Source organism: Leucopleurus acutus (assembly GCF_964270905.1).
Source record: "Leucopleurus acutus genome assembly, chromosome: 3".
Classification (NCBI taxonomy): Eukaryota; Metazoa; Chordata; class Mammalia; order Artiodactyla; family Delphinidae; genus Leucopleurus; species Leucopleurus acutus.
The window spans coordinates 112,354,893-112,380,739 of NC_139145.1; the positions used below are offsets into that span (position 1 = coordinate 112,354,893).

At 36.0% G+C, this 25,847-nt stretch overlaps 1 protein-coding gene across 1 annotated transcript in view; it reads right to left on the reverse strand.

The window, feature by feature from the left end:
- The window catches only part of MSH3 (mutS homolog 3), a 183,914-nt gene that overhangs the window by 55,309 nt on the left and 102,758 nt on the right, over positions 1 to 25,847 (reverse strand). Inside the window, exons 16-19 of the mRNA XM_082836378.1 lie at positions 20,226 to 20,290; positions 17,712 to 17,828; positions 12,164 to 12,271; positions 6,308 to 6,419 (exon numbers count right to left, since the gene is read on the reverse strand). Coding sequence (XP_082692504.1) covers positions 6,308 to 6,419; positions 12,164 to 12,271; positions 17,712 to 17,828; positions 20,226 to 20,290 — 402 coding nt within the window. The remainder of the gene's footprint in view (positions 1 to 6,307; positions 6,420 to 12,163; positions 12,272 to 17,711; positions 17,829 to 20,225; positions 20,291 to 25,847) is intronic.

A 25,847-nucleotide genomic window follows, 5' to 3' on the forward strand; every position in this document is an offset into this window, starting at 1 on the left:
GGACAAACGTCTCCTCGAGAAACAAAATACAAAGAAACTATATGAGACTAAAAACAACTGCATGAATACGCAGCTGGGGTAAATTTTGGATAACAACATACAAAGAGACCAAAAACCGAACTGCCACTTCTGAAGAGCCGGGAGCAAAAGCAGGGTACTGAGCATGCCCCCTGCATACAGCACCACCAAAGGGGTGGGCGAACCCCCTAAGCCACTCTCCAGCCCATCCCTTGGACACACCCCTAGCCTCACCCCATATAAGGAACCAGCTTGGCCTCCCTGAGTGAGCCAGAGAACCTGTTGCTTGTTCTCGCTCCTCCTTGCTGAGGCAGGGGCCCCAATAAAGCCTTGCCTGAATTTCTTGTTTGGCCTCTTATCAATTTCTATTGATTAAGGAGGCTAAGAACCCTGGTTGGTAACAGTATGTCTTGGCAAACTGTCTTGGTCTGCTTCACAGGTTACAGGTGTTCCAAGATGCTGACCCTCAAAGTGGCAGGTGGAGCTGGGGCAGTCAGAGCTCCCAGGACAACCTCCTTTTGCTCTGAGCAACCTTTTCCTTCTCCTTTTATGCCAGTGTACCAGCACTAGCATCATTTTATTGGTGTGCTGCGAAGTGAAAAAGGTTGGAAAGCACTGGCTTGCCTTTGCATACTTTCATGTTTTGGGAAATAGTTCAAGACTATTCAACCTAACCCCTGGCAGTCAACTCCCCTTTCTGGGCCTTGGTTTACTCACAAGTATGAAGAGGTGGTTACACTAAATGATCCCTAATGTCCCTTTCTAGTTCTACAGTATAATTACTGTGTAAGTTGTGAACTTCCCATATAACATCCTGAAAAATAACATTTTGTGAAGAAGAAAAAAGCACAGATTTGGAGTAAGACTTGGAGACTGCTCAAGACTTCAAGTTAATCCTTATTTAACAAATCTGATTAGATGCCTGCTACGTGCCAGAGAGCCGTGATTGACAGTAGGATTATAACTAAAGCAGAGAAGCAAAGTCCCTGTTCTCTTCAAGCTTACAATCCACTGGGAACCACAAACCAAAAAAAGGCAATTACAATTTAGTGGCATAAAGACTAAACTGGGGAGAAATACAGAGTGTTGTGGGTATGTGACAGGGGTACCCATCCCAGCTTTGGTAGGGAAGCTTTAGTGCGGGATGTGACACCAGGACCAGACTTAAAGAAAAGCAGGAGCTGGAGGGCATGTGGGGTGGGAGGTGGGTGTGTGGGAGGTGGGTGCGGACGGTGTGGGGGAAGATGACATTCTAGGCAGAGGGAAGACCATCTGCCAAGTCCCTTAGTGGCACAGTACGTTGGGAACTATACGACTGGAATTTTAAGCATTAATTCAAATAAGGGAGTGATATGACAGGTTAGGAAAAGCCCTGTGGCTGCAGAGTGGAGAATAAACTGGAGGTGGGCAGATTCAGTGGCTGCTAAGTCTACAAATACTCAGATTATGTAATGAGTCAGGGAAGGGAACCAAAAAGGGAGGGTTTAAAAGCGTACTCCTTTCAATTATGCTTGCAGAAGTCAAACAAGGTTTCCTAGAAGAGGAGGCAGAGCCAGGTCTTAAAGGATAAAAAGGAATATATACCTTGTTTTTTTAAATTTTTTGTATTTCTATTTTTTTTGATGTTCAGATGAAACAATAACTGAATGCTAAAAATTAGGTAGGGATATATTTAAAAGATACTTGAAAAATTCTCTTCAGCTAAACCCACTTTCAGTGAAATGACTCTTCTATGTCATGCCTGAGAGGGCTTTTTCTTCAGCCTTCTTTACATTTTTATACAATCTCCCTGAGTGACAGACCCAGAATCTAAACTCCCTGTACATGCATCGTGATGATTCTTAAATCCCTAACTCCAGCTCAGCCCTCTCTCCTGGCTTTTATATCCACCTTCACCTTGGGATCTCCACCAAATGTCCCACAAGCACCTCAAAGTCACAGTTCCTTTCTATTTGATTCTTTGTTATATTCCTGCCAGAAAATCCAGTGTAGCAGGTTAAAAAAAAAATGTTAGTTTGTTTATTGACCATTCGGATATCCTGTACTTTGAAATGCCTGTTGAAGTCTGTTGCCATTTTTCTACTGGATAATCCGTTAGTTCCCTCATAGCCTTTGTAAGTACTCCATCAGTGTTAATTTAATTGGATCTATCTCCCACCAAATTAGAGCGGTATTGTGTCTCTTCTTTGTAAGCCTGAAATCAAGCACAATATTGACACAAAGTAACTGTGTCAAAATCTGTAAGAATAAAATATTCATATAACAATGCTAGTAAAAAATTCATAAATCAATGCAAGATTGTGAGATGTGAAAAAAAATGAGTATTCTTAAAACCGGTTGAGGAAAAGCAGGCAGTAAGTTGGCTTGTTTAGAAGCATTACAATGAGTTCATATAATACAGAATCCAGAAAAGTATAATTACATGTGCAAAAGACCATTTCTTAAAATTACATGACTATCAAAAGCAATGATGCCACCTGACTTTCAGGAAATTATTTTCAGAGTGTATTTTATAATTAACACCTATAAAATATTTAAAATTGAGTTTTACATAGTAAGTTCTTTTTCAACAGTATCCCTATATAGAAATTTATACCCTGCAAAAAAGAATGCACTTCACCATAGCAACAGTTCTATATCAACTCCTACTCAAGTTAGAAAAAGCATATGTAAAAGAAATGAATATTCTGGAATATTCTGAGGTGCTTGCTGGAATAAATCACTCCACTTATTTTGTAAAAATTTAAAAGTAAGAGTTCAACGTTTCTTTGAAACATTCCTGTAATTAGGTTAATTTAGTTTCTCAAATCTTGCTTTTTTAAATAGTGTAATACGTTACTTAAAAGAGGGGGAAAAAAAGAATAAAAAAAGGAAAAAACAAATTCAATGTCAAGAATAACATACTTGATTGGTGTTTTGGGGGATGAGAATAACAACAGGAAATGATGTTTCAAGTGATTTATAAGTAAACCAAGGTACTATATGGTACAACTCTATTACTTTCTCAAGAAAAGTAACACCCTACTGGTATTATGGAAACTGAAAAAGAAATTCTTATGTTCACAGAGACTTCCTGTAATAAGTACTTCCAAGTACTTATTAACTTGGTTTGATAAATTAAGTAACTTACAAATTCCCTAATGAGAATAAACATGTTTACAGACACTGGGGATCTGGTTATGTACTCCTACAAGTCTTTGGATGATATTGCCAACGAAAAATTGCCACTTGCCATCTGCCTCTACAAGGACTAAGTCACAAACCACTGTAACCGCTGACCTTCAACACACCCTGGAAGGATTTCAGGGTGGAGATCAGGAATAAGGCACTCTGTGCTCTGGGAAAAACTGGCAGAACAGGCCTTCAGATAGTTAGATGTTTTCAGGAGGACATTTTGAGCCCAATTCTTGCATCTCCTCATATCTAGAAAAGCACTAAAATCATTAACAGTGACATCTGCTCCTCGTGACTAGCAGCAAGCCTCCGCGAAAACGTGTACTTCACCACACACACCCCCTTCACTAAAGTCATATGTAACACTGACCTTTCCCCCCACTTCTTTGGAGCAGTTTCTCAGAGCTATCTGAAATGCTGTCTCCCAGGCTATAGCCCTCATTTTGTCCCACATAAAACTCAACTCACAACTCTCACACTGTGCATGCATTTTTTTAGTCGGCAATATCAGAATGTATCGTTAAACTTGATGTAATTCGAAGCATTTCCTTTCACTCACCACCCTTGTGGTCAACCAAATTCACCAGGCTCACATCTCTGTCACCCTTGCTCACAGCCCAAGATGGAATACTCTGTGATATTCCCAACTCCCTTGCTCTCCTGGGCTTCCTTTCTCTGGCCTAATTTCCAACTGCTCCCCTACATTTCAATTTTCTCACTATCCTCTGAAAAATTCCCCAATAGTTCTATGTTTCTAACTTCCTTGCTTAACATTTCCTTCATACGCTGACTTAGACTGAAAGCTGGCTGTTATTCCCCTGCAGTCCTCTCATTTCAAGGATGAGCTTTTTGCCACATCCTGTCACATGTATCTCAGGGTTCAAACGTTCTCCCCTATCTGCTTCCTCAGGGCTTTACCATCTCTGCTTGTCTTCACCACAGGCATCTACATCTACCTCCAGGTCACCAGTCTCCATCCCTCGCAATCTCTGACACCTGGACCACCTTCACCTTCCACTACAAATCCTGTTGTTTTAGATGATTTCAATGTGCATATGGTTGCCTTTTTCTCAAATGCTGTTCCCTGATCTCCTCATTTCCGAAGACCTTCTCCACTTCCACTACTCACCTTCCATGGCCATACCTAGGATCTTGGTAGAACACTACCAAGTAGAACACTACCAACACTTGGTAGAACACTACCTCTGAAATCTTGAAGTCAGGCATCTCATTCTCTGATACAATCTCTCTCACTTAACTATTCCCTACATATTAATTCTTTCATCTCATCACCAGATAATTTTCCTCTGTGCTGACAAAGACTCCCTCCTTGACTAAATTCTAGTCAGGCTCCTCTGAGCCCTCTTCTTGACTAGGCCCCAACCTTGGCCTAGTCAACTGCAACTCTCTCAGCACAAATGACTTCACTTACCCTCCCCACTAAGAGACCAGAGCAAAAGCCAGCAGAGCTTCTAACTGCTCAAGGCTGCATTCTTGGGATGACCCCAGTCCCCCTTAAAGTGCCTGCCTACAAAAGCACAACACTGCCAAGAGAGAATTTATACTTGTTCCAGCCAAAACGTGGTGATAGGCAGATAGACCCTGAACCTTCTCTTAGAGCAGTTACTTCAGAAAGCTTGCAATTATAAATCCTTTCTCTGCCCCTCTAAGAGGTAAATCTTCTACCACCTAGAGCTGCGTGAAATGCAAACATTGAAATGCAAACATTCATTGAAATGCAAACATTCATGGAGATAACTCTCACTGTCCTTCTCAGTCCCTGTGGGAGGGTATTAGCAACAGTTGCCAGTTAATAAACCCAGAAGGGTCTCACACTAACCAAACCCCTTTCTCAATTTTTCTGTTCCCACTTCCTTGAACCTGCCCACGCCCACCACTCCTCCCTACTCCCTCATTCTCCCTTTAAGACACCCAGTCACCTCTGTACAAACTGAAGTTGAATTCAGTTCAAGCTGGACTCTTTTCCCTATGCAATAATATTACTGAATAAAACCACCCTTGCCACTTTAATTCGTGTGTGGTAGTATACAGCTCTGTTTATCTTTGACAATGTAATTCTATGTAACACACACACACACACATACACACAGAGTTCACTTTTTTCCCCAGCTTTAATCATTCTCTTGCTAGTATTCTCAATCCTTTAGGGAAAAAAAAAATCTAAATTCCTTAACATGGCTTTAAACAAATTGGCCCCTTCCTTATTTCCGACACTTTTTTCTTTACACTCTATGTCCCAACCTTCCTCAACACCTTTCAGTTCCCTGAACCCACCCTGTCTCACTCCCAGACTCTACCATGCTGGTTTCTGACCTGGAGTACTCCTCTCCATTTCCCTGGCCTGCAGTGACTCACTCTCTTCAGTCAATATTTCATCCCTGGGAAGCTTCGCAAATGCTCCCCCTACATTGGGTTAGGTCAACCTGCTACGTGCTCCATGACACCTGGTCTCCTGTACCCTAGCCTGACCAAGCTGTATTGTAATAAACTATCTTCTCTGCTAGATCACCAGCTCTCTAAGGGCAGGGATATTTCTGTCTTGCTTCCCACTCTCTGTCCTAATGCTCTGCTTCACTACCTGGGGCTAAATAGGAACTCAGTAAGTATGTGTTAAATGAATAAGTATCTTAAATCATTAATGTAGTATAAGAGAACTCTAGCCCATATAACAAAAATTCTTATCATTGAAATCAGCTGAAGCATCTGTGATTCTTTAACAGAATGTTTGAAAACAGTAGAGCACAAGACAAAGCCTATACTATATACCAACAGGAATCTGCAAAACCATGGCATGATTCTACCCCATTAGCATCTGCGAGCATTTATAAATATGAAATATTTTCCCTGGATTACCAAGGATAACTAATTAAGGCTAATCCTTTAGTTGCTAAATTGTTCCCTCTATAGTTAGTCTTTCATTGGAAATAGCACTGATTCCATATTTGGTGGTGAATATAAAACTACAGCCAAGGATTAGTTGATTTAAAGCCTAAGGTAAAACTTGTGTAAATTTTTAAAACATTATTTGGTATTTAAAAGTTTGAGATTAGTGTTATCATCTTTCACTTATTTTTGGCCATGATGTGGTACTTACCAACAAATTTGTACTATTGGGAACATACTGGCCCTGTTCTCCCAGCAGCACGTCAATCACAGGGTGCCGGCCATTTTTTATTATGATTTTCCTTTCTTCTTGTAGAGTTGGTCTGCGAAAAGAAGCATGTTTCAATTTACAAGGCAAGGAAACAGGCTTTAAAAAAATCTCTAAGAGCATGAAAATTTTTGTGGCCAGTCTGTCAGACACACAACAAAACCTTAAACATGGACTTTAAGAACATATGTTCAGAATAAGTCTCTGAGTATAAAAGTTAAATTTCAACTGCAGAATCAGAATTGGAAAGACAATTATAATTATAGTGCTCTGAAGCACAAACTTTAGCAGAGTCTTACGATGGCTCCGTAACTACCTTTTATGAGATCCTTTTTATTTTTCTACTATTCTCTAAAATATTTTCATTAATAGAAACTACAGTGCAGATTATTGCTACTTAAATCATTTTTAGTAATAAGCAAAATAAAGAAAATCAGGCAAAATTATTTCTAGATTTAATTATTACATTAATAAAAATTGTGTGTTGGACTTGGGGACAGAAGGACCTAAAAGTTTCATATTCTGTTTAATTAAAACATCTTTATATGGTCTTTAGTATCTTTCACTTTTTTTGATATAAAAAATGTTTGTTTGTTTTGCTGGTTTTGTTTTTTAAGGTTTTATCTTTCTGTTTTTATCTATAGCTTTATCTATCCAAGCTCTTGTGAGCACTGTCCTTCTCTCAGTCTCCTCCCCAGAGGTTACCACTGAGAGCAGTTTGGAGTCTACTCTTTCCAACCTTCTTCTCTGCATTTAAGTTTATATACACTGATTGTATTGCTTTGTGATTTCTTCTTAAAAAAAAAAATCATACTGTAAGATATCATTCCACAACTACTTTTTTTCTCCCTTAATATTCCTCAATACATATAAAAGGCAGATTTCACCATTTACCATATGGGTCCAATGGAATCTTTCATTTATTTTTTAAGTATTTCTAAGTCATTTTACAAGTAATATGTAGAAATGCAAATAAAAGAATAGTGAAAAAAATCATGACAAATTTTAGTAAGAATTCAAATACAGCAAATCTCAAATTTTTATTCTCTATTTCCTGGTTTTGAAGGCATATATACCTGGAATGGGCAACACACTGTGAATGTAAATAACTGTTCATAAGCTGTCATGCATGCACCTGGACCATATTCATTTATAAATACTAATTCTAGATTTCAATATATTTCTAATAGGTTTTAGCTTATCATTATTTCTGATTCTTTTACCACTTGCAACAAAAATGCACTGTTTGAAAAAAAATGCACTGTTTGAAGAATTTTTTGAAATCTTTTAAAGCTCATAATTTTGTAAAAGAGAAGACAAGCCATCTTCTTTGTTTCATAACTGCAAAACATTTTTGCACTTACATTTATAAATACAATTAGAATAATCAATCAAATGAGTATTTTTATTTTATATCATCGATTTTCTTTCAATCTCCTGCCTTCAGCACCTATCCACCAGCAAACAGCATCAAGTAAATTTTAGCGCACAAATATCATAAAAGAATACTCCCAGACGTCCTTTTAGCAAAACAGGATGGTCCCGTTTCTTGTCACTAAGTATTGCATGCTGTGTGTTTCCTTTGGAATAACAAACTGGATAAGAATACTACATTTCATTTTGCCCTCACAAATAAATTACTCACACACTAATTCTTGAGTTGGAGACAGTGCACCTAGGATATTATTATCCACACACTCATAATCTGAGATTTTGTTTACACCAGAAATTTCACCACCATCATTAGTATCTAGAGCACTGCTATCTTTCCCTTCACATTCATCTTTTGAATAACCTAGTAACAATGAAATGTCTCCCATCAGTTTTTTTCTCTTTGCTATTATGGGTGAGAAACGAAAAATTCTGAGTTCTCAACTGTGTAGCCTCAAAGTTTGAAGCAAACTACAAGAGTGGCATCTCCAGTCTTCTTATATACCTTCTTGAAACATGATGTAACTCTTCGGAAAATACAATGAGAAAAATGAAGAATGATGTGACAGTGATTTCTATCTTAATTTTGCATCATCATTCTCCAGCTTCTTACTTTAGACTTTTACAGCATACTGGGAAAAATTGATAAACAGTGATGAAATCATTCCTAGGATGATGAAATAGTAAAGCATTCCAGACATTAGCAAGATAAAAATCATTAAAGATCCCAAAATGAATCTTTGATTTATAAAAGGGTCCAATGGACCCATCTGGTAAAGGCAAGACAGATTAAATTTTATTCTCCTTTAAAAAAAAAAAGGTAAATTTGTCTCTTTGTTCTTTGGAAGACCTTTAAAGAACTCAAAGCTGAAATTAGGTCCAGTGAACCCTGATGGCATGGAATACAGAAGATGACAGATCATTTCTTGTCAGAACTTCAGCATTCTTTGGAAGGTGCTGAATAATAAGTTAGCTGTTCTCCACGGTTGAACATTTAGACTGCCTAGATTTTCACTGTTATAAACAATGCTCCAATGAACACCCATATATACGTGTGCATGTGCATATTTCCAAGTGTTTCTCTAAGCCAAAGGAAATTCCTGAAGCAGAATTTCCAAATCACAGGGTATGCATATTTGTTAACAGATGAGATACCTGTATCAATTTACCCTCCTACCAGCAGGATATGAAAGGTGACTTTTCATACCCTTATCTAAAGTTGGTATTATCAAACTTTCTAGTTTTTAACAGTGTGACCTCATTGCTTTAATTTGCAATCACTGATTCCTAAGGTTGAACGTCTTTTCATCAATTTCTTGGCCACTTGCTGGTCTTTTTCATCTTAACATCCTATCAATGACCTCCTCAAGTGCTTAGACTCAGAACTTTCACATATAAGCACATTTCTGAACTTACTCAAAACACCAAGAAATACTACTTTCCTAAATAAATACTTAAATTCTTCTTAAATATATCTGGCTAACAAAACCCCAAGAATGTACACTCACACGTCTCAAAGAAAGTCACTAAAATATCTTCTGAGTAAACAATTCGAAATCATCCTTTGGAAAAGGACATTTAAAATTACAAGAAAAGGACAGTTTTTGAATTTTAGGGTATAATTTTAAAATACAATTTTTCCCTAAATGGGTTATGAATCTACTGTAAAAGAAAAAAGATGAAACCAACTGTAAGCGATATCAGTTTTAAAATAAAATTCTAAGTGCTCTGCCAAGTGAAATCAACATATATTCATGACATTGATATGATTTCCCAGGAAGGTTTTCACTTTAGAACAAAATTTGATTTTTTCTGCTCTAAAATCTACACTGACTTACTCCGTTACGATCAAAATTACATAATGACAAAACACTTCCTGGTATAGTAAGAAGCAAATGATTATTCAGAGAGCTGAGATGATATACTAGGACAGGACAGTTACAGCAAGAAAGATATGAAAATCATGTTGAGGGCATTTTGTGGCACTGAAGAGAAAGAACTGAGAAAATCTGGATTCTGCCTGAAAAGAATGAAACATTGAACTTGAACAAATTTACTTATTTTATATTTTTAAAATTGCATCATTCTCCTTTAAATGCCCCAGAGAAACAAAACATAATCCATATTAATAAAACAGTATAATGTCCAGAATACGAATTGGATAGAAAGACCTAGAATAAGAACTTCTGCATAAAGATTTAGACTCTAGTGAATAAAGTGTCCTAATAGCATTTAGAAAGAAGAGACTGTAATTATGAAGCCAAATAATCAATTTTAACTGCAATAACTCAGATGCACTGAAATCTTTAAACAAGTTGGAAATCTAAGGAAAAAAAAGTATAAACTTCAGATACTTAAGTACTAGTTTAAAAGGTATTTTAGATAAATGTTTCCTATTTCATGGCTATTTACACTCAATTTTATGGCTGCTATAAAAGAGACTGAGTATATTACTTAAAGGTTACGGTGTGATTTTTCATTTAAATTTTTCAGGTGGATTTTTCTTAATATAAAATATATAGTATCCAATTAGAATAGTATTTTAGTGTGCAACATTTCCTGAAATTGTCTTACTGATAGAAGAGGTGGTTTGGAACAATCGTACTGAGGACAAGTAAGAGGTTGGATAAAGTACAGAAAACAGCTACTTGAAGGCTCCTGACAACTAACAGGACAGCAAGGAATTACCAGGGCAGGATCTGGGGTAGAACTGAGGGTCAGGGAGACTGTTTGCCAATTACTGAGGGAACAGCTGACACTGAGCACTATGGACAGCTTTAATCTGGATTGAGATACCAAAGGCTGCGCATCAGGCATAAGAGTGCATATGAAGTGAGAAATGCAGATTCTGAATCTTTGAACCTTTGAATATTTGAGCCTTTGAATCTCTGAATCACCTCAAGCCCTGATAAGGACTAAGTGATGCCAGACGTTAGTGTATTGAGATGTGACTCTTCCAGAAGAAATATAACATCAAATTATTTCTACAAATGATTTTGCAAATACAATGCCTACAAGATAATCAAAATAACCAGGCATTCAAGGAGATACATGAATGAAAATGAACAGAAACAACAGACAATAGAAACAGGCCCACAAGGACTACAGATATTTGAATCATCAGACACAGACTTTAAGATAACTATGCTTACCATGTTCAAAGAGACAGACAAGATTGCGAATTGATAGAAAACGGAAAATGATTTTTAAAAAATAAATTATTATAGGTATGAAACATTCTAAAAACCCTTAGGCTCAGATATTTTTTATTAAAGACAAAAAACTTTTACAATACTTAATTCTTTCTGATTTTTGAATAAACATCTGTGAGTAACAATTGCTGTTTATTAAGTGTTTATCATCTACCTGGTCCTGCTTAGAAGTTTCATAATGTCTTTATCACATTTAATTTGCACAACATTTCTAAGAGGCAGGTATTATTTCGTCAATGCAGAAACTGAGGATCAGACAGGTTACGAAACTTGTTTACAGTCAGTTGTCAAAAACCAGGCTGGTATTCAAAACTATGCCCCTAAGAGATGATTAGGTCATAAGGGCAGAACCCTCAAGAATGGGCTAGTATTCTTATAAAAGAGACCCCAGAGAGCCCCCGATAGGGCAATGCCCACAGGAGTCACAGAGAGCCACCAGTGCAAAATTCCGGTCTGGGGCAGCTGCCAGAGTGAGCTCAGGCACAGAGCACCAGCAGAAGTGGGGCTACCAAAGAGACCTACCTCATGGGCAGGGCCCAGGCACAGAGCCACTGTGGCAGCTGGGTGGCCTGGAGCCCTAGGGGCCCAACCTTTGCCAAGCAAATCTACAGGAACAGGACTGCCACCCCAGTGGGTCAGGAAAGCAGGACCCTTGTGCCCCAGTGGGCCTAGAGGATAGAGCACTGAGTCAAAGATTTAGCTGATGCTTAAGATTTGGACTTCAGGAAGAGCAACTGAGTGCAATTTGCCTCAAAATGAATCATACCTTAACTCTCCCCCATATCTGATTTAGATGATATTTAAATGAGACTTTTATAATTATAAAGTTAAACATATCATAAAGTGTTCCAGTGAATGCTAACAAATGAAAGGATTGCTCCTTTATGAAAATGTCACCCACATAAACCTAAAAATTGAAATATGTAACATTCCCCTCTAGTTACAGTGAATATCCGCTTTCACTGCACTCAATGGTACAGCAAGAAAGGAATTTCTTAATTTTAAATCAAGCTATATGTGTATGACATTCAGCTTTACCAAGAGTTCAACATATTTGAGTAATTTTAATACCTTACAATAAAAACACTGAAATTAATTGAATAATTCTATCTGTTCTAAAGCACTGGAAAAGGGGAGAAGTGAAAAAACACATTACCTGCAGTAATCTCCTTGCTTAGCGACCTTGGCCAAGGAGAAAATGCAGTCAACAGTTGCTAGGTGATGTACTGCTTTACACAAGGAGTGATAATGTTCACTGAAGTTCCTACAGAAACAACAACAACAAGGTGAGCAAACTGATTTCTTAGACCTGTAAAAGCTGCACAATAAGTAATCACTTTGTTAGCTTAGATGAGCATAAACAAAATAACCAGGCATACCTAGCAGTTAAGAAAGGTGGAAATTACAGTGAACTACTTTTCTGTTTAATAACTTGATTGAGGCTTCTTTTTCTTTCACTTGGAAAGAAATATATATATTTAAAAGTTTCTATACAAAAGATGTCTACTATTAATACCTTATTGCACATTTCATCTGACCATGACACTTCAACTCAGACCTAATGAACACCAATGTAGTGATCATTTTCATTTAGCTTAAGTAATGTCATGAACTAGCCAAATGGGTCAGCCTCCCTTTGTGCTTCTCCTTCACAGCATCATCCAAACTAGGAATAACAGTCTTATTATCTTTCTCTCACATTGACTGGAAACTTCTCGATGGTAGAGCCCAAATCCATCTGATTTACTTATTTAACATCTAGCCCATAGAGTTGACACTGTAATAAATTTCATAGAAGGCAAGCAAGAAGAAAGGTACTTTTTTTCAGTAACCGTCAGTTGTCTTATTAATAATTCATATAGAAATTAAACCTTAGACTTGTTTTTCGATAGGTCTGCCATTGACTCAAATCTTTGGCCAATTAAGTAGCTGATGATCTAAAAGCTTAAAAGACTTTACTGAAAGACTTATTCAAGAAAAAATATAGGAATGTATCCAGGGGGTTTCCTTCTCTTTGTTTTTTTTTTTGCTTAGATTATCCCATTATCTCTTGTCACAGGAGTCCCTTATACCCTTTTAAAGAAGGTCCCCACAAAAGTGATGACTGTTATGCTGAATGCTTCTCTTAAAAAATATTTCTGTATTGTACTATGGGTTTCAGAAACTGAGAGATTTAGTCTGTTTGCTTCTTAAATCCAAAGGTTTTTAGAGTGCTTCCTAGCTTGAAAATGACATCCAGATTAAGCTACTATGTGATTAGTTATTACTATAATACTGTATTGATCTTTTAGAATCTGTAATTTCTGATTTTTTATTAATATTAGACTATTCTATGTAAATGACTTTTTCAGATACTAGAAACAACACGTTAAATATCCAGTTTTATTTCTGCATTAACTTTGTGAATTGAAAAATTTGTGAACTGAAAAAGATATCTTTACATTACAGTATATTTTAAACTTCTTTGAGTAGATGGAGCATAATGAATACAGTTTATCAATTTCTCCCTGAATTAAAGTTAATCAAAACAAACAACATGAATCCCACTAACAGTATTAGGAGTCTGTGCAAAATCCCAAGCACAAAGGAGACTGGCCCCTGCCATCAGACAGGAGCACCAAGTTTTCACCTTAAAAATGACTCTTGGGCTTCCCTGGTGGTGCAGTGGTTGAGAGTCCGCCTGCCGAAGCAGGGGACATGGGTTCGTGCCCCGGTCCAGGAAGATCCCACATGCCGCAGAGCAGCTGGGCCCGTGAGCCATGGCCGCTGAGCCTGCACGTCCGAGGCCTCTGCTCCACAAAGGGAGAGGCCACAGCAGTGAGAGGCCCGCGTACCGCAACAAACAAACAAACAAACAAACAAAAAAAACTCAGTTTTGAAGATGCCACGTGATGCACAGATGTAACACCCCTGAGTGGTTGCCCAGTGATCAGGCCTTGTCATTTCTGGTCTGGCTTCAACTTTAGATCTGACCACTCATCTATCCCTTGGACTGTGGCTGATTCTGTCCCTAATTCTAATTACTGACCCATCTGGTCTTCCTATCCTGGCACTCTCTCTTTTGCCAGAGAGCAGCCACATTTGATGTTTCTGCTCTTGCCTCTCTGGATCTGAGTGTCAAAGTACCTGTGGCACTTAAAAAAAAAAAAAAAAAGCAGCCAATTCTTTCCTACTCTCACTCCATTCTTCTCAAGTCCTGTCCAGGCTACTAAAACCCTAATTTGCCACTACCCAACAGCCTTAGGTTGAGGGTAACTGTCCCTGATGACCTTCTAACTTCCGGGATTGAAATGAGTAACATAACTCTCAGTCAGTACCATTTCAGTTTAACAACAAAAAAGGCAGGAGAGAGAAGGTAATTATTTTGATACGGACGACAATGTTCTTTTTCATGTCAATTGTATAAATAAGGCATGTGAAAAAAATTTTAAAACTATCATAAACCTTAAACATCACCATCATAACTTCATAATTCTTAAGAAGCCTTGTTTGACTTCTCGGTCTTTGTCTATTTGCTACACTTCGCCAAATTTCAAAGAGATCATTCATACTTAGAAAAATGACAAGCTGAAAAATGGGCAGTTCAGATAACAATCTGATAGACTGGGTTTATGTCATAACAACGTGCAACTTTATCACTAGGCCACCAAACAACTTCACCTAAACACTGTGATTTAATTTCTGGTCAAAAGATATTGCTGGGTCCCTGGGAAGAAGATTAAGACACTTGTGTTCTAAAGCTGTTATGACAGTTTATCATCATATGTTTACTATCAAATGTTGCTCAATGATATCTGAAGTTAATAAAAAAGGAGGATATTTTATTTTTATTTGCAAATGAATTTCTAAAATAATCAAGTGACTGTGTGAGAGGTATTATAATTCAATTTTTAAAGAATTTGCAGTTGAGATTATTCAATATCCACAGCCCATCTTCTAGAACACAAAAGAAGAGACAGTTTTTTGAGAGAGGGTTCTATTCACAGACTTTGTTACAGCCTTGATTTCTTACGATATTTTGATAAAAAGTAATGTGACTAATGGACAACCGTTAGTATCTCAGTAAGAGACAAAAACACTTTGTATAGCTGGTATTCAATCCTCTGGTGTCACGTTCAATGAGGTTAATCATTTCTGAAATGACATTATATTCACACCATCTGGCACCTCAGTAAACAGTATGCCATAACAATCAATGCTATTCTCAAGTTGGGGCTCTAGTTGCAAATGCTGTAGCTAAATTTCAGCCAATACTCTTTCTTAAGATAAAAAATTTAACATATTTTTCTCATTTTGAAAGTAATATATGTATATTATAGAAACTTTTGCTATCATGTATCTGCAAAGTACATTAAATTTCCAGTAACCTCATCATCCAGAATTAATCACTTAATATTTGAGACGATACACACGCCCCCACCCACCCACACACACACACTTCTCCAAAGATATACACCTGGACAAACCTCTCCTCGAGCAACAAAATACAAAGGAACTATGTGGGACTAAAACTAACTACTCACATGCCCAGTTGGGGCAAATTCTGGACAAAAGATACAAAGAGACCAAAAAACCCAACTGTCACTTTTGAAGAGCCCCAAGCAAAAGCACGGGGTCAGGAGCAAAAGCAGGGCGCTGCACACGCCCCCAGCTCACAACATCACCTAAGGGGTGTGCAAGCCACCTAAGCCACCCCTCCGGCCTGACCCCTGGCCACACCCCTACCCTCACCCCGTATAAGGAACGAGCTTGGCCCCCCTGAGCGAGCAAGGGAACCTGTTGCTTGTTCTCATTCCCCCCTGCTGCAGTAGGGGCCCAGTAAAGCCTTGCCTGAACTTCTTGTCTGGCCTCTGATCAATTTCTATTGATTAAGGAGGCCAAAAACCCTGGTCGGTAACAAAATCTCTTTCTGATGCTATAATTCAAAACTTTGCTGGGCAACAAGAGATGGTACCAATTTATTACCTTTTAAAAACTCACATATTATCTTTTTTGTTCCTTTTTTTCCACTTGTCAGATTGGTTAATTTAAATGGAATAAAGCTCCCTGAAGACTTCACTGAATACTGTTCAAGTTTTTAAAGAGAAAGATTTCTGTTTAGACTGATGCCCATGGATTGATTCACCATGGGCGGGCTCTACAGCCTGATGGTAAGGGGCACACACCCTGCCACCAGATACCCTGGGTTGCACCTGGGCTCCAATCCTTACCCTTGTTGTGAGCAACTTATTTTTCATTTCTGCATCTCACTTTATCCATTTGTAAATTGGGGATGATAATAGTATTTCACTAATAGGGTTCTTGTGAGGAATAATGAGCCAACATATATAAAGTGCTTAGATGTGTGGTGGTCTGCAGCCAGCTCCCATTGACTCTTGAAACTCAGCTGTGCACACCTCTTCCCAATCCAGTCCAGCAGGAGATTGCAATCAGTCCAGGTGGGAGTAGTGACACAACAGAAATCAAACACACACTACTACTCTTCCAGAGAGTTGGCTGTTAACCATTTACCAGCACACCAGCAAATTAAATTAAATATGAGCACGTGACTATTAATAAATCCAGAATGAGATATTCTTTAAGACAAAGGCAGGACTCTTCAAAAAAAAAAATCTCATAAAAATCCAAAAAGGTAGGGGCCTATTCTAGATTCAAATACACTAAAGAAACATAATAACCAAATGCAACATGTGAAAGTTTTTTTTAAATATGGGGGGAGGAGGACTCAGACATAAGAGAACAGACTTGTTGCCAAGGTGGAGGGAGGTGGGGGAGGAAAGGACTAGGAGTGTGGGATTAGCAGATGTAAACTATTATATACAGCATGGATAAACAACAACGTTCTACGGTATAGCACAGGGAACTATATTCAATATCCTGTGATAAACCATAATGGAAAAGAATATGAAGAAAGAATGTCTATATGTGTATAACTGAGTCACTTTGCTGTAAAGCAGAGATTGGCACAGCATTGTAAATCAACTCTACTTCAATAAAAAAATTAAAAAATTAAATATGGGGGGAGGGGGACTTGAGGCAATTCAATATTTCTTAAATTAATATTAATTTTTCTTAGGTATGATGTAAGATTACAAAGCAAAATGTCCTTATTTTTAGAAGATGTATGCTTAAGTATTTAGGTGTGAAGTATTACACTGTCTAAAACTTACTTTAAAACGTTTCAGGAAAAAAAAGTGTGTGAGAGAGAGATAAAACAAATGTAGCAAAATGTTAACACTTGATAAACCTAGGTGAAGGGTATATAGATCTTCATTTCAATTTTCCCACAGATGTAAAATTTTTCAAATTACAAAGTTAGGGGGAAAATGTAAAAATATAAGAAAAAAATTAAATGGCAATGATAAAAACAAAATAACTAACCCATACTTGTCCAACTCTGAAAATGTTAAGCCTTTATATAAGAAAAGTAAACAAAGTCCAAGGTAGAATTTCAAAGTGACACTACTAAACATTCTTAGCAACAAAATGTTAGTACAGTAACAATAAAGTATATTTGGTTTCTTACTAAAGACTAAAATGAGCTTACATTTCAAAGGATTAAAAATAAAATCAGAGAACACATGTACTCAACTATTTTATGGCAGGTCACAAGCAGTAATCTCTACTTTTCTTTTTGATGGAAAGATTTTCCGGTCTATTTCTCATAGCAAAAAGTCAGATTATATTTTTCATTGTAAACTCACTCTAGAAAATCAAGCCATTCAGCACTGCAGTCAAGGACTAGCTGCTCCCGGAGCTGATTCAGATGTCTGTAATTTTCTACAATAAAAGGAGAGTGAAAGCGGCTCACAGCTTTTGTGCTGGAAGAGAAGAAAAAACATAAATAGGAAATCAAGGTTACTAAGAAATCAGTAATGCCATCACTTCAGAAAACTAAAGTAGTTATTATTCTCTGATGAGCGTTGAAAGTAAATAGCTGTAAATACAGAACATTCCTCAATTATGATCCTGAACTTTACTGACTCCAAAGATCTTTGTTGTAAATAAAATACTTGAAGTTCACAGGACTTTGTTCAGGAAGCTTTTAAAATTCATTTCAAGTTATATCCATATGGCAAAGTCAAAGTTTAGAATTTCTGTTTCATAAGTAAAGAGCTTTTTTCTTTAAATTATACTAAATGAAAATGCTTGCTTTTTTAAAAAAAGATCAGACGCAAATATAACAAAGGAAGTCCTAACAAAGCGGGGAGTTGGACATATTGGTGAGGGTGGTATTATTTTTTATATTTTATACTTTTTTGTATGATTAAAGTATTTCAGTGAAAAAAAAAGCATTACAGAGAATAGCAATGTATTAATTCAGGAAGCAGTCAAAGAAGAGTTCTTCATGATCTAACTATAGATTCACAGTGACCCTGGATGGGAAGAAATATCATGTACTCCTCTTCTGGGCTTGCATATCATCTCTGCTTCTTCCTCAAGAAGCTGCAGAACACAATGGGGGATGCTATGGGTCCCCAGTCAGAGAATCCAGACCAAGGCTTCAACTCTGCCACTTACTTGCTAGCTATGTGACTTTGGGCCAATAAAACTGGCTTTCTCTAAACTAAAAACATTCCTCATCTATCAAATAGGGATAATAATAATATCTACCTTATAGGTACAGCTGAGAGGATCAGACAGTGCTTAGCAGAGTACCTATGTCATTAGTACTCAATGTTAGGAGCTGTCCCATGGTGGTGGGGATTACTGCTATTGATGCTATTACTATGATGGGAACTTTAAGAAGAAAAGGTCAAGATTGAGTGATAGGCAGGTGATGACAGAGTGTATCCTGATCTTTGTTTGCACCCTCACTCCTGTAACATGCTGTCACAATTACCTTTAATTTGGCAAGTTACTGGATTATAAGTGAGCCTTTCACATTGGAAATCTGACTTGATATTCTAACCTATTCCTGTCAAGGTTCTGATAGCTAAACAACAGATAAAAAATAACAGTGAAACTTCCCCCATACCGTCTTATTTATTCATTCAATTTACATCATTGAAATGTTCAAAAGACGCTGGCACTGATTTATGGCTTGCTTATTGCTTTTAAAGTATGTCATCTAGATTTCTATGCAAACATATTTATCATAGTTCTCTTCTGACAAAACTCATTTAGTGAGACATTTTAGTGATTGTTCTAGATACACTAACATGATTTCTAGTAATTTCTCTTCACAAAGCATATTACCATTCATTAGCTGTAGCACAGGACAAAAACAGATAAAGAATGCCTGCAAAATGAGGAAACATTCCCTAAAATCAGTAATACCCAAAATTCAATTATAGCTTCTGGTAACATAGGAAAACAAAGGATGGTATCGGGGCAAAGAAACCCATGACTGTGCCTTCAGGATCCTTTGATAGTGGCCATGGATAATAAATAGTTTTCTTTTTTAATTAAAATAATAATTAAAATTCATAATCATTCACACATCATGTCAAAATAATGTTAAAATTTCCTTCCATTCTTAACATAGAGTTCCTTCATACCATCACCAGCTACTAGTCCCTCTTCTACTATCTTAGGCAAATGTAGTATTTTCATCTCAAGTTCATGCAAACATATTAACGGTAGTAATAAATATTTCACAAACGATGATGCTACTCACAAGAGGAAATACACTTCGATAAAACCACTTCTTTAAAAGAGTCCCCTCTTGGGGATTAATGCCTAACCAAGGAGAAAAGGCAGGGTCTCAACGTGGTTCTCTAATTTTGTTTCTGATTATTTTCATCAATTCATGATATAACTTAAAAAAAAAAAGAACATGTAAAGAACTATTATAACTATGTGCCATGGAAAGCAAGCTCAGTGAGGCACAAAATGAAATGTCAGCTTCTTAAAAGAAATGTCAGGTATAGCATTCATCAAGAAGTTCAAGCAACCAAATTAATCTTATAACTGAAGGTTCTGCAACTTTCTTTTTCCATGTGTTTAAAGTGTTCTCTGAGGTATAAGAATAAAACAGTAGTTCACAAAACAAGAAAAGTGTACACAAATAAGATATCCTTTGGAAAAAATGTTTTAAAATCCAGGATAAAAAGAGTTTAAGATAATTATTTATCTAGTTAAAGTTCCATAAAGAAACTGAAGGGCCAAAATTGCTTTTAATGTCAAGGATGTGGTTATTAACATACCAGAAGCATGCAGGTAAACACATGTCATAATTCACGTTAATAAGAAAAAACATGTATTTTTAAACTTACCTTCCAACCTTAACCCAATCAGTTGGTATACAAGATACAGCAGAATTCTTTACCTCAATCATAAACTAAAATAAATACAAATAAAGGTTAGATATTTAAATGATTAACCATTATATTTTTAAATCTTTTAAATCTTCCTCAAAATTGTTCTATAATAGCTGAAAATAAATGTAATGATTGTAATTCAAAAAAAAAACTGTGCTATAATAGTCTAGCAAATATTAATCTAAACATTCAAAATAAATCCAGTATTGTTATTGGGAGAGTTCATATGTGTCTGTACAACCAAATATTATTAATTAGGGTTTCAATACTTGGGATAAAGTACAATTTGTATTCAGCAAAAAGTCTGTGATAAAGGATATAACTTGGCGCTTTAATGTTTGTAACACTGTTATGTTCATACTACGAATGGTGATTTTTCTTTAATGACCTTTTTCATTTATTACTACCCACTTATCTTAAGAATTCTATTACTCAGTAATAAGACTGAATTTCTAAGTGCATAAAATTTTAAAATATTTGATTATTAGATGTTATATCAGCTTGAGATATGGTCAGTCCCTAATTCTGAACAGAAGAGGATTCATCGTAATAGTTTTTATCCAAGAAACCTAAGTCCTCTAAAAGTATACTCAGACAAAGCACTTAACTTCCTCAGCAATTAAGGGAGGAATAGATTTCTTCACGAGTGTCTTCTTTAAGTTTTCATTTATATGAACCATATCTTTATAGATCCAACTGTACTCTACAAGCTTTTCTGAAATCATCCAGGAAGTAAATGAAATCACTACTTCAATCACACCTTCCATTTTTAGTACTAGTTATATATCATCTCTTCTTCCTGTTCACTTTCCTGTATTATTGCAATGAAACTTACTGTTTTATTTAAATAAATAAACAAATAAAAAATACACTTATTTTGTATGGGATGGGACCCAGAAGCTCTGTGGCGGCCACTAATTTTGAGATGGCTACAGGAACTTTGTCACATGTTTTACAACATTTCAGGTATTTATAATAGGCATATTATTAATAGTATCAGCCTGGGACTTCCCTGGTGGTCCAGTGGTGGAGAGTTTGCCTTCTAATGCAGGGGATGCAGGTTCGATCCCTGGTCAGGGAACTAAGATCCCAAATGCCGCGGGGCAACTAAGCCCGTGCGCGACAACTACTGAGCTCGTGTGCTTCAACTAGAGCCTGCACACTGCAAACTTCAGAGCTCATGCACTCTGGAGCCCGCATGCCACAACTAGAGAGAGAAAACCCACGCTCCAAAACTAGAGAGAAACCCACGCACCACAACAAAGAGCCCGCGTGCTGCAACTGCAACTAAGACCCAACACAGCCAAAAAAAAAAACAGTATCAGCTTGGCTTTTGAGTTTACTTTTCGATTAATAGAAACATTGTAGCTTTTACATTAATTATAATAGGAATTAATGGTTAATTTTAAGAATTTTCATCCTTAGCAAAGATTTTATAACTAATGATGTCCTCTTTTATAGAGGGAATTAATACAATTTCAAATCTGGTATATCCAGTTAAAGAGTTAAGATTGAAGAGTCTTTAAAAGTCCTCTTGGCTAAAAAAAAAAGTAACTAAGGAAAAAAATTCACAAAATAAATATCACTGATGAGAAATCACTTTAAGAGTAGGCTAAAAAATTCTGCTTAAATATTATTTTGAAATGTTCTATGAGAAAACATATTGGTCTTTTTAAAAATTAATTGTGGGAGGAGCTATGTCAAAGGCAAACAGCAAAATTGAGGACCACGTTAGATCACTAATATTTGGGAAGGACATGTGTAACACAGAGCTCCATAGGAATTACTGCCTAAAGATGGTGGAAATTTTGAAAAGAAGCTACAACTGCCTCAGTGAGGTCTCTGGGCAGCCAGCTAGGATAGTGTACTTAAGTTATTCACCATAACTCTGCAGCATGGCAGCTCTGGATTCAGATCCATGCCTTATACTCATTACCAACTGCCACTGGTCACAGCCCTTTGGAGCACCTTGGGAATAGTTTGGACCATAACTGTTCAATCTGTAAGTATCCAGGGTCCATTCTAAGGACCACAGCTCCTCAAGCAAGCCATTTATAGAGCCAATACAGGGTGGAAAACAGAGTGAGAATCAGGAAAGCTACGTGGACCTCCTGCTTGTTAAACCCCTGGGGTCACTTCCTCAGGTGCTGGTCCTGTGTGTCATCTTTTCAGCCTGTGTTTCTCCTCAGAATTGTCTTCAACTAGCAAATTTTTTTCTGTTCTACACTAGCTATGGAATAGGAAATTTTCTATTTCATGAACATTCTAAGAATGAGAAGACAGGCCTTTTGTTTAGAGACTTTATTACTAAAGAAAAGGAAACTAACAAAAATTGGAAATTAACATATATTTCAGAAATCTTAGAGAGTTCTCATAGCAACTTCCCTCACTCTATAGTTCGTGACTGTGTTTCTCAGGTGCGGATGCTAGAAGTCTGTCCAGATTCATTGTAACAAACACTCATATTCTTCTGCTGGGATCCAGTTCTGTCCTGGTTAAATGTCAGATATTGTTACTCAATCTACAGCCCGTGGAATCACTGGACTGGCATCATTGTTAAGTTTGCTGAAATTCTTATCACACTCCAGAAACTGCTCTCCGTTTTCTCCAAGGCCACACTTCACCCATTCTTATTCTCCCCACTTTCTTTCCCACTATGTCTTAGGAATTTGCAAATATTTTTTATTTAGATGTAAAATATAACAGAGATTGCTTTCCACGTCTTAAACCTGCTAAGCAGATATTTGGATATGCTGCAAATTAATAAAATTGTTTCTACAGATTTTCCACTAATATTTCTTTCCTTTTCCTTAAGAAAACTACTAATCAATACTGCCTCAAGTCTAAATATCATCCCATGCCTATTCCATAACTGATTCAAGGTTAAGAAACAATTCTCTCCACACATAAAACATGAAAGAGACTGCCACAGAAGCAATGAACTATGTAAAGCTATGTAAATTTCTGCTTTCATTATTTTCTTTCCAGGATTTTCTTTCTTTCACTATTTTCTAAACCAATACTCTCAGAGTCAGACACAATAATTCACCATAGTCAATAAGGCTTAGTATTCTAACGTGTAAAAACTGGGAACAAAGGTGAAAAAAATGAATGGTGCCAAAAGTAACACTGACTTGACAGTCTATTTTTACTAATATTAACAAGATCCATGTACCACATAGGGCTGTTATAACAGGTTTTTAAAAAATATTACAAAGTTATATGTATGGAAATAAAATTTCAGACAGAACCGAAGGGTATAAAATAAGAAGCACATATATATAAAACAAGGGTTTTCCTTCTTTCCTCCTTCACTTCTCAGAGGTAATCATATTTGATGGAGTCTGTTCTTATTCCTTTGAGTATCTCTAAATTTGCTTATAACTTCAGTACAAATATTTAAACAGAATTTGATAACAATGCTGACTATCATTTGGTGTTCGAATGAACAGAATCACTAATTCCCAAAAAATGCTATAAAAGTGATTCTGTATTGATGTACTATTATGATTCTACAGATTAAAAAAAAAACCCAACAAGAATCCATCCTATTGTTAAAAACTAAGAAATTTCTTGCCTCAAACTTATCACCTTAACTTAGTAAAGGTTAAAAATAAGAAGATAATTTACCTTCCTTATTAATCCTTTGTAATCCAATTACTTAATCTCCACTCTGTGCTTTTTCTTAAATGTCAATGCTATACTGATACAAAATAACTAAATATCTACTAAATATTATTTATATTATAAATTATATAAATTATATATATTTATATTTATATATAAATTTATATTTATATTATATATAAATTTATATATATAATATATATAATATATATAATATATTATATATAATATATTATATATAATATATATATTATATATAAATTTATATATATATTATATATTTATATATATAATTTATATTTATAAATTAATATTATATAAATTATATTATATAATATTATAAATATCTACTAAATAAATAACTACTATCCCTTATGAATTCCTAATCAGTTTTCCCCATTTTTACTTTAAAACTGCCAAATGAATCCATGGCTGTCTTCCAAAGCCTTGAGCTTTATTTAAGTCTGAATAGTATAAGCTCTAAAATGTCTGGATTTTATCAAATAAAATCTATGATGTTGATAATCCCTTGTATTAATATTTGTGAGTTGAGTGAAATAACGACATGGTATAAAGACTGGAGGCAGACCTGGGCTGGAAATGAGCTTCTAACTTGGGTAACTTATCTCACTATACTATGCCAAGTCTCAGTTTTCTTTCCTGCAAAACTGGAATAATCCCTTTTTGTGTTGTTACAAGGATTAATAATATATGCAAAGCACTTAGCACCATTCTGAACATTAACAAGTGCTTGACAAATGGTAACTATATTACTATTATTAGTATTATATGAATAATATGTGCATAGTGCTTTCCAATTAGAAAATACTTTCATGTATTTTAACTCAATTGGTCTTCACAGTAGTCTCACTACAGGGGTGACTCTTCCATGGTCATGTAGCATGTAAGTGGTAGAAATGGCATCTTTCCCCACTGTAATACCAGGTAACCACTTTTCTACTAAACATCTTTTATTAATGTATCAAGCAATTTTGATCATCTCATTTTCAACAAATAGAACAGAACAGTGGCACTGAGATCACTTGTCAGTTTGCAAGGTCATAATTATATAGTGAAACCAATAGATACAATTAAGTATTTGGTATTTGCCTGTTCAGGGGAAGAATGAGAAGTAAGTATATGTAGGGTGAAGTCATTTTTCTGTTATATAGAGCTCTATGTGGAATGCATTATGAAATGTCTGCCTTTGTATAATATCTTAATTTTGTCTAGAAGACAGGCTGACTTAATCACTGGTCTGTTACATTAATAAACATTTTAATAAAGATTATAATTTACTGTAGAATTTCTTATTTCAAGTAATCAAACAAATCAACACTTGGCTAAATAGATAAAGCAGTGCAAATATTTTAAAAACATTTGAAATTACACTTTTCCCCACTAGAAAAATATCTATTTTTAAAAATTATGAATAAAATGTTCATCCTATAGAAATTATTCACAAATTCCCTAATTTGCTATTTTAACAAAGTAGAATTTTTCAGATTCCCTCAGTTGGAATCTTTATATTTTATTAAACATAAGATGTAGAAGTAGCGACACGTCAAGACTCAGAATAGGACTGACAGATATAAGTACACTTTAAAAAGCGTACTTATTCCTGGTTCTCTTTCAGATACTAATATCAAACTTTAAACAGAAATACACATACCAAAAAACACATTCTAGACAGCACCATAATCTTATGGAAGATCCACTAAATGTAGGTTTTTGCTATAGTTTTTTTTTCAGTTCTTTTAGCAGCTATACTGCTTCAAAAGGGAACCCCTGCCATTTAATCACTTTGTGATCCAATTAGTGTAGGTTATTCACTACATTAGGTGGTTTGTATCATTTCATCATCTGCAGGCCGGGAGAAAAAGACTAACTTCTCTCTCCCGGATTTAGGGCAAATGAAGTCTTGAAAGTTATTATTTACAATAGTCAAGG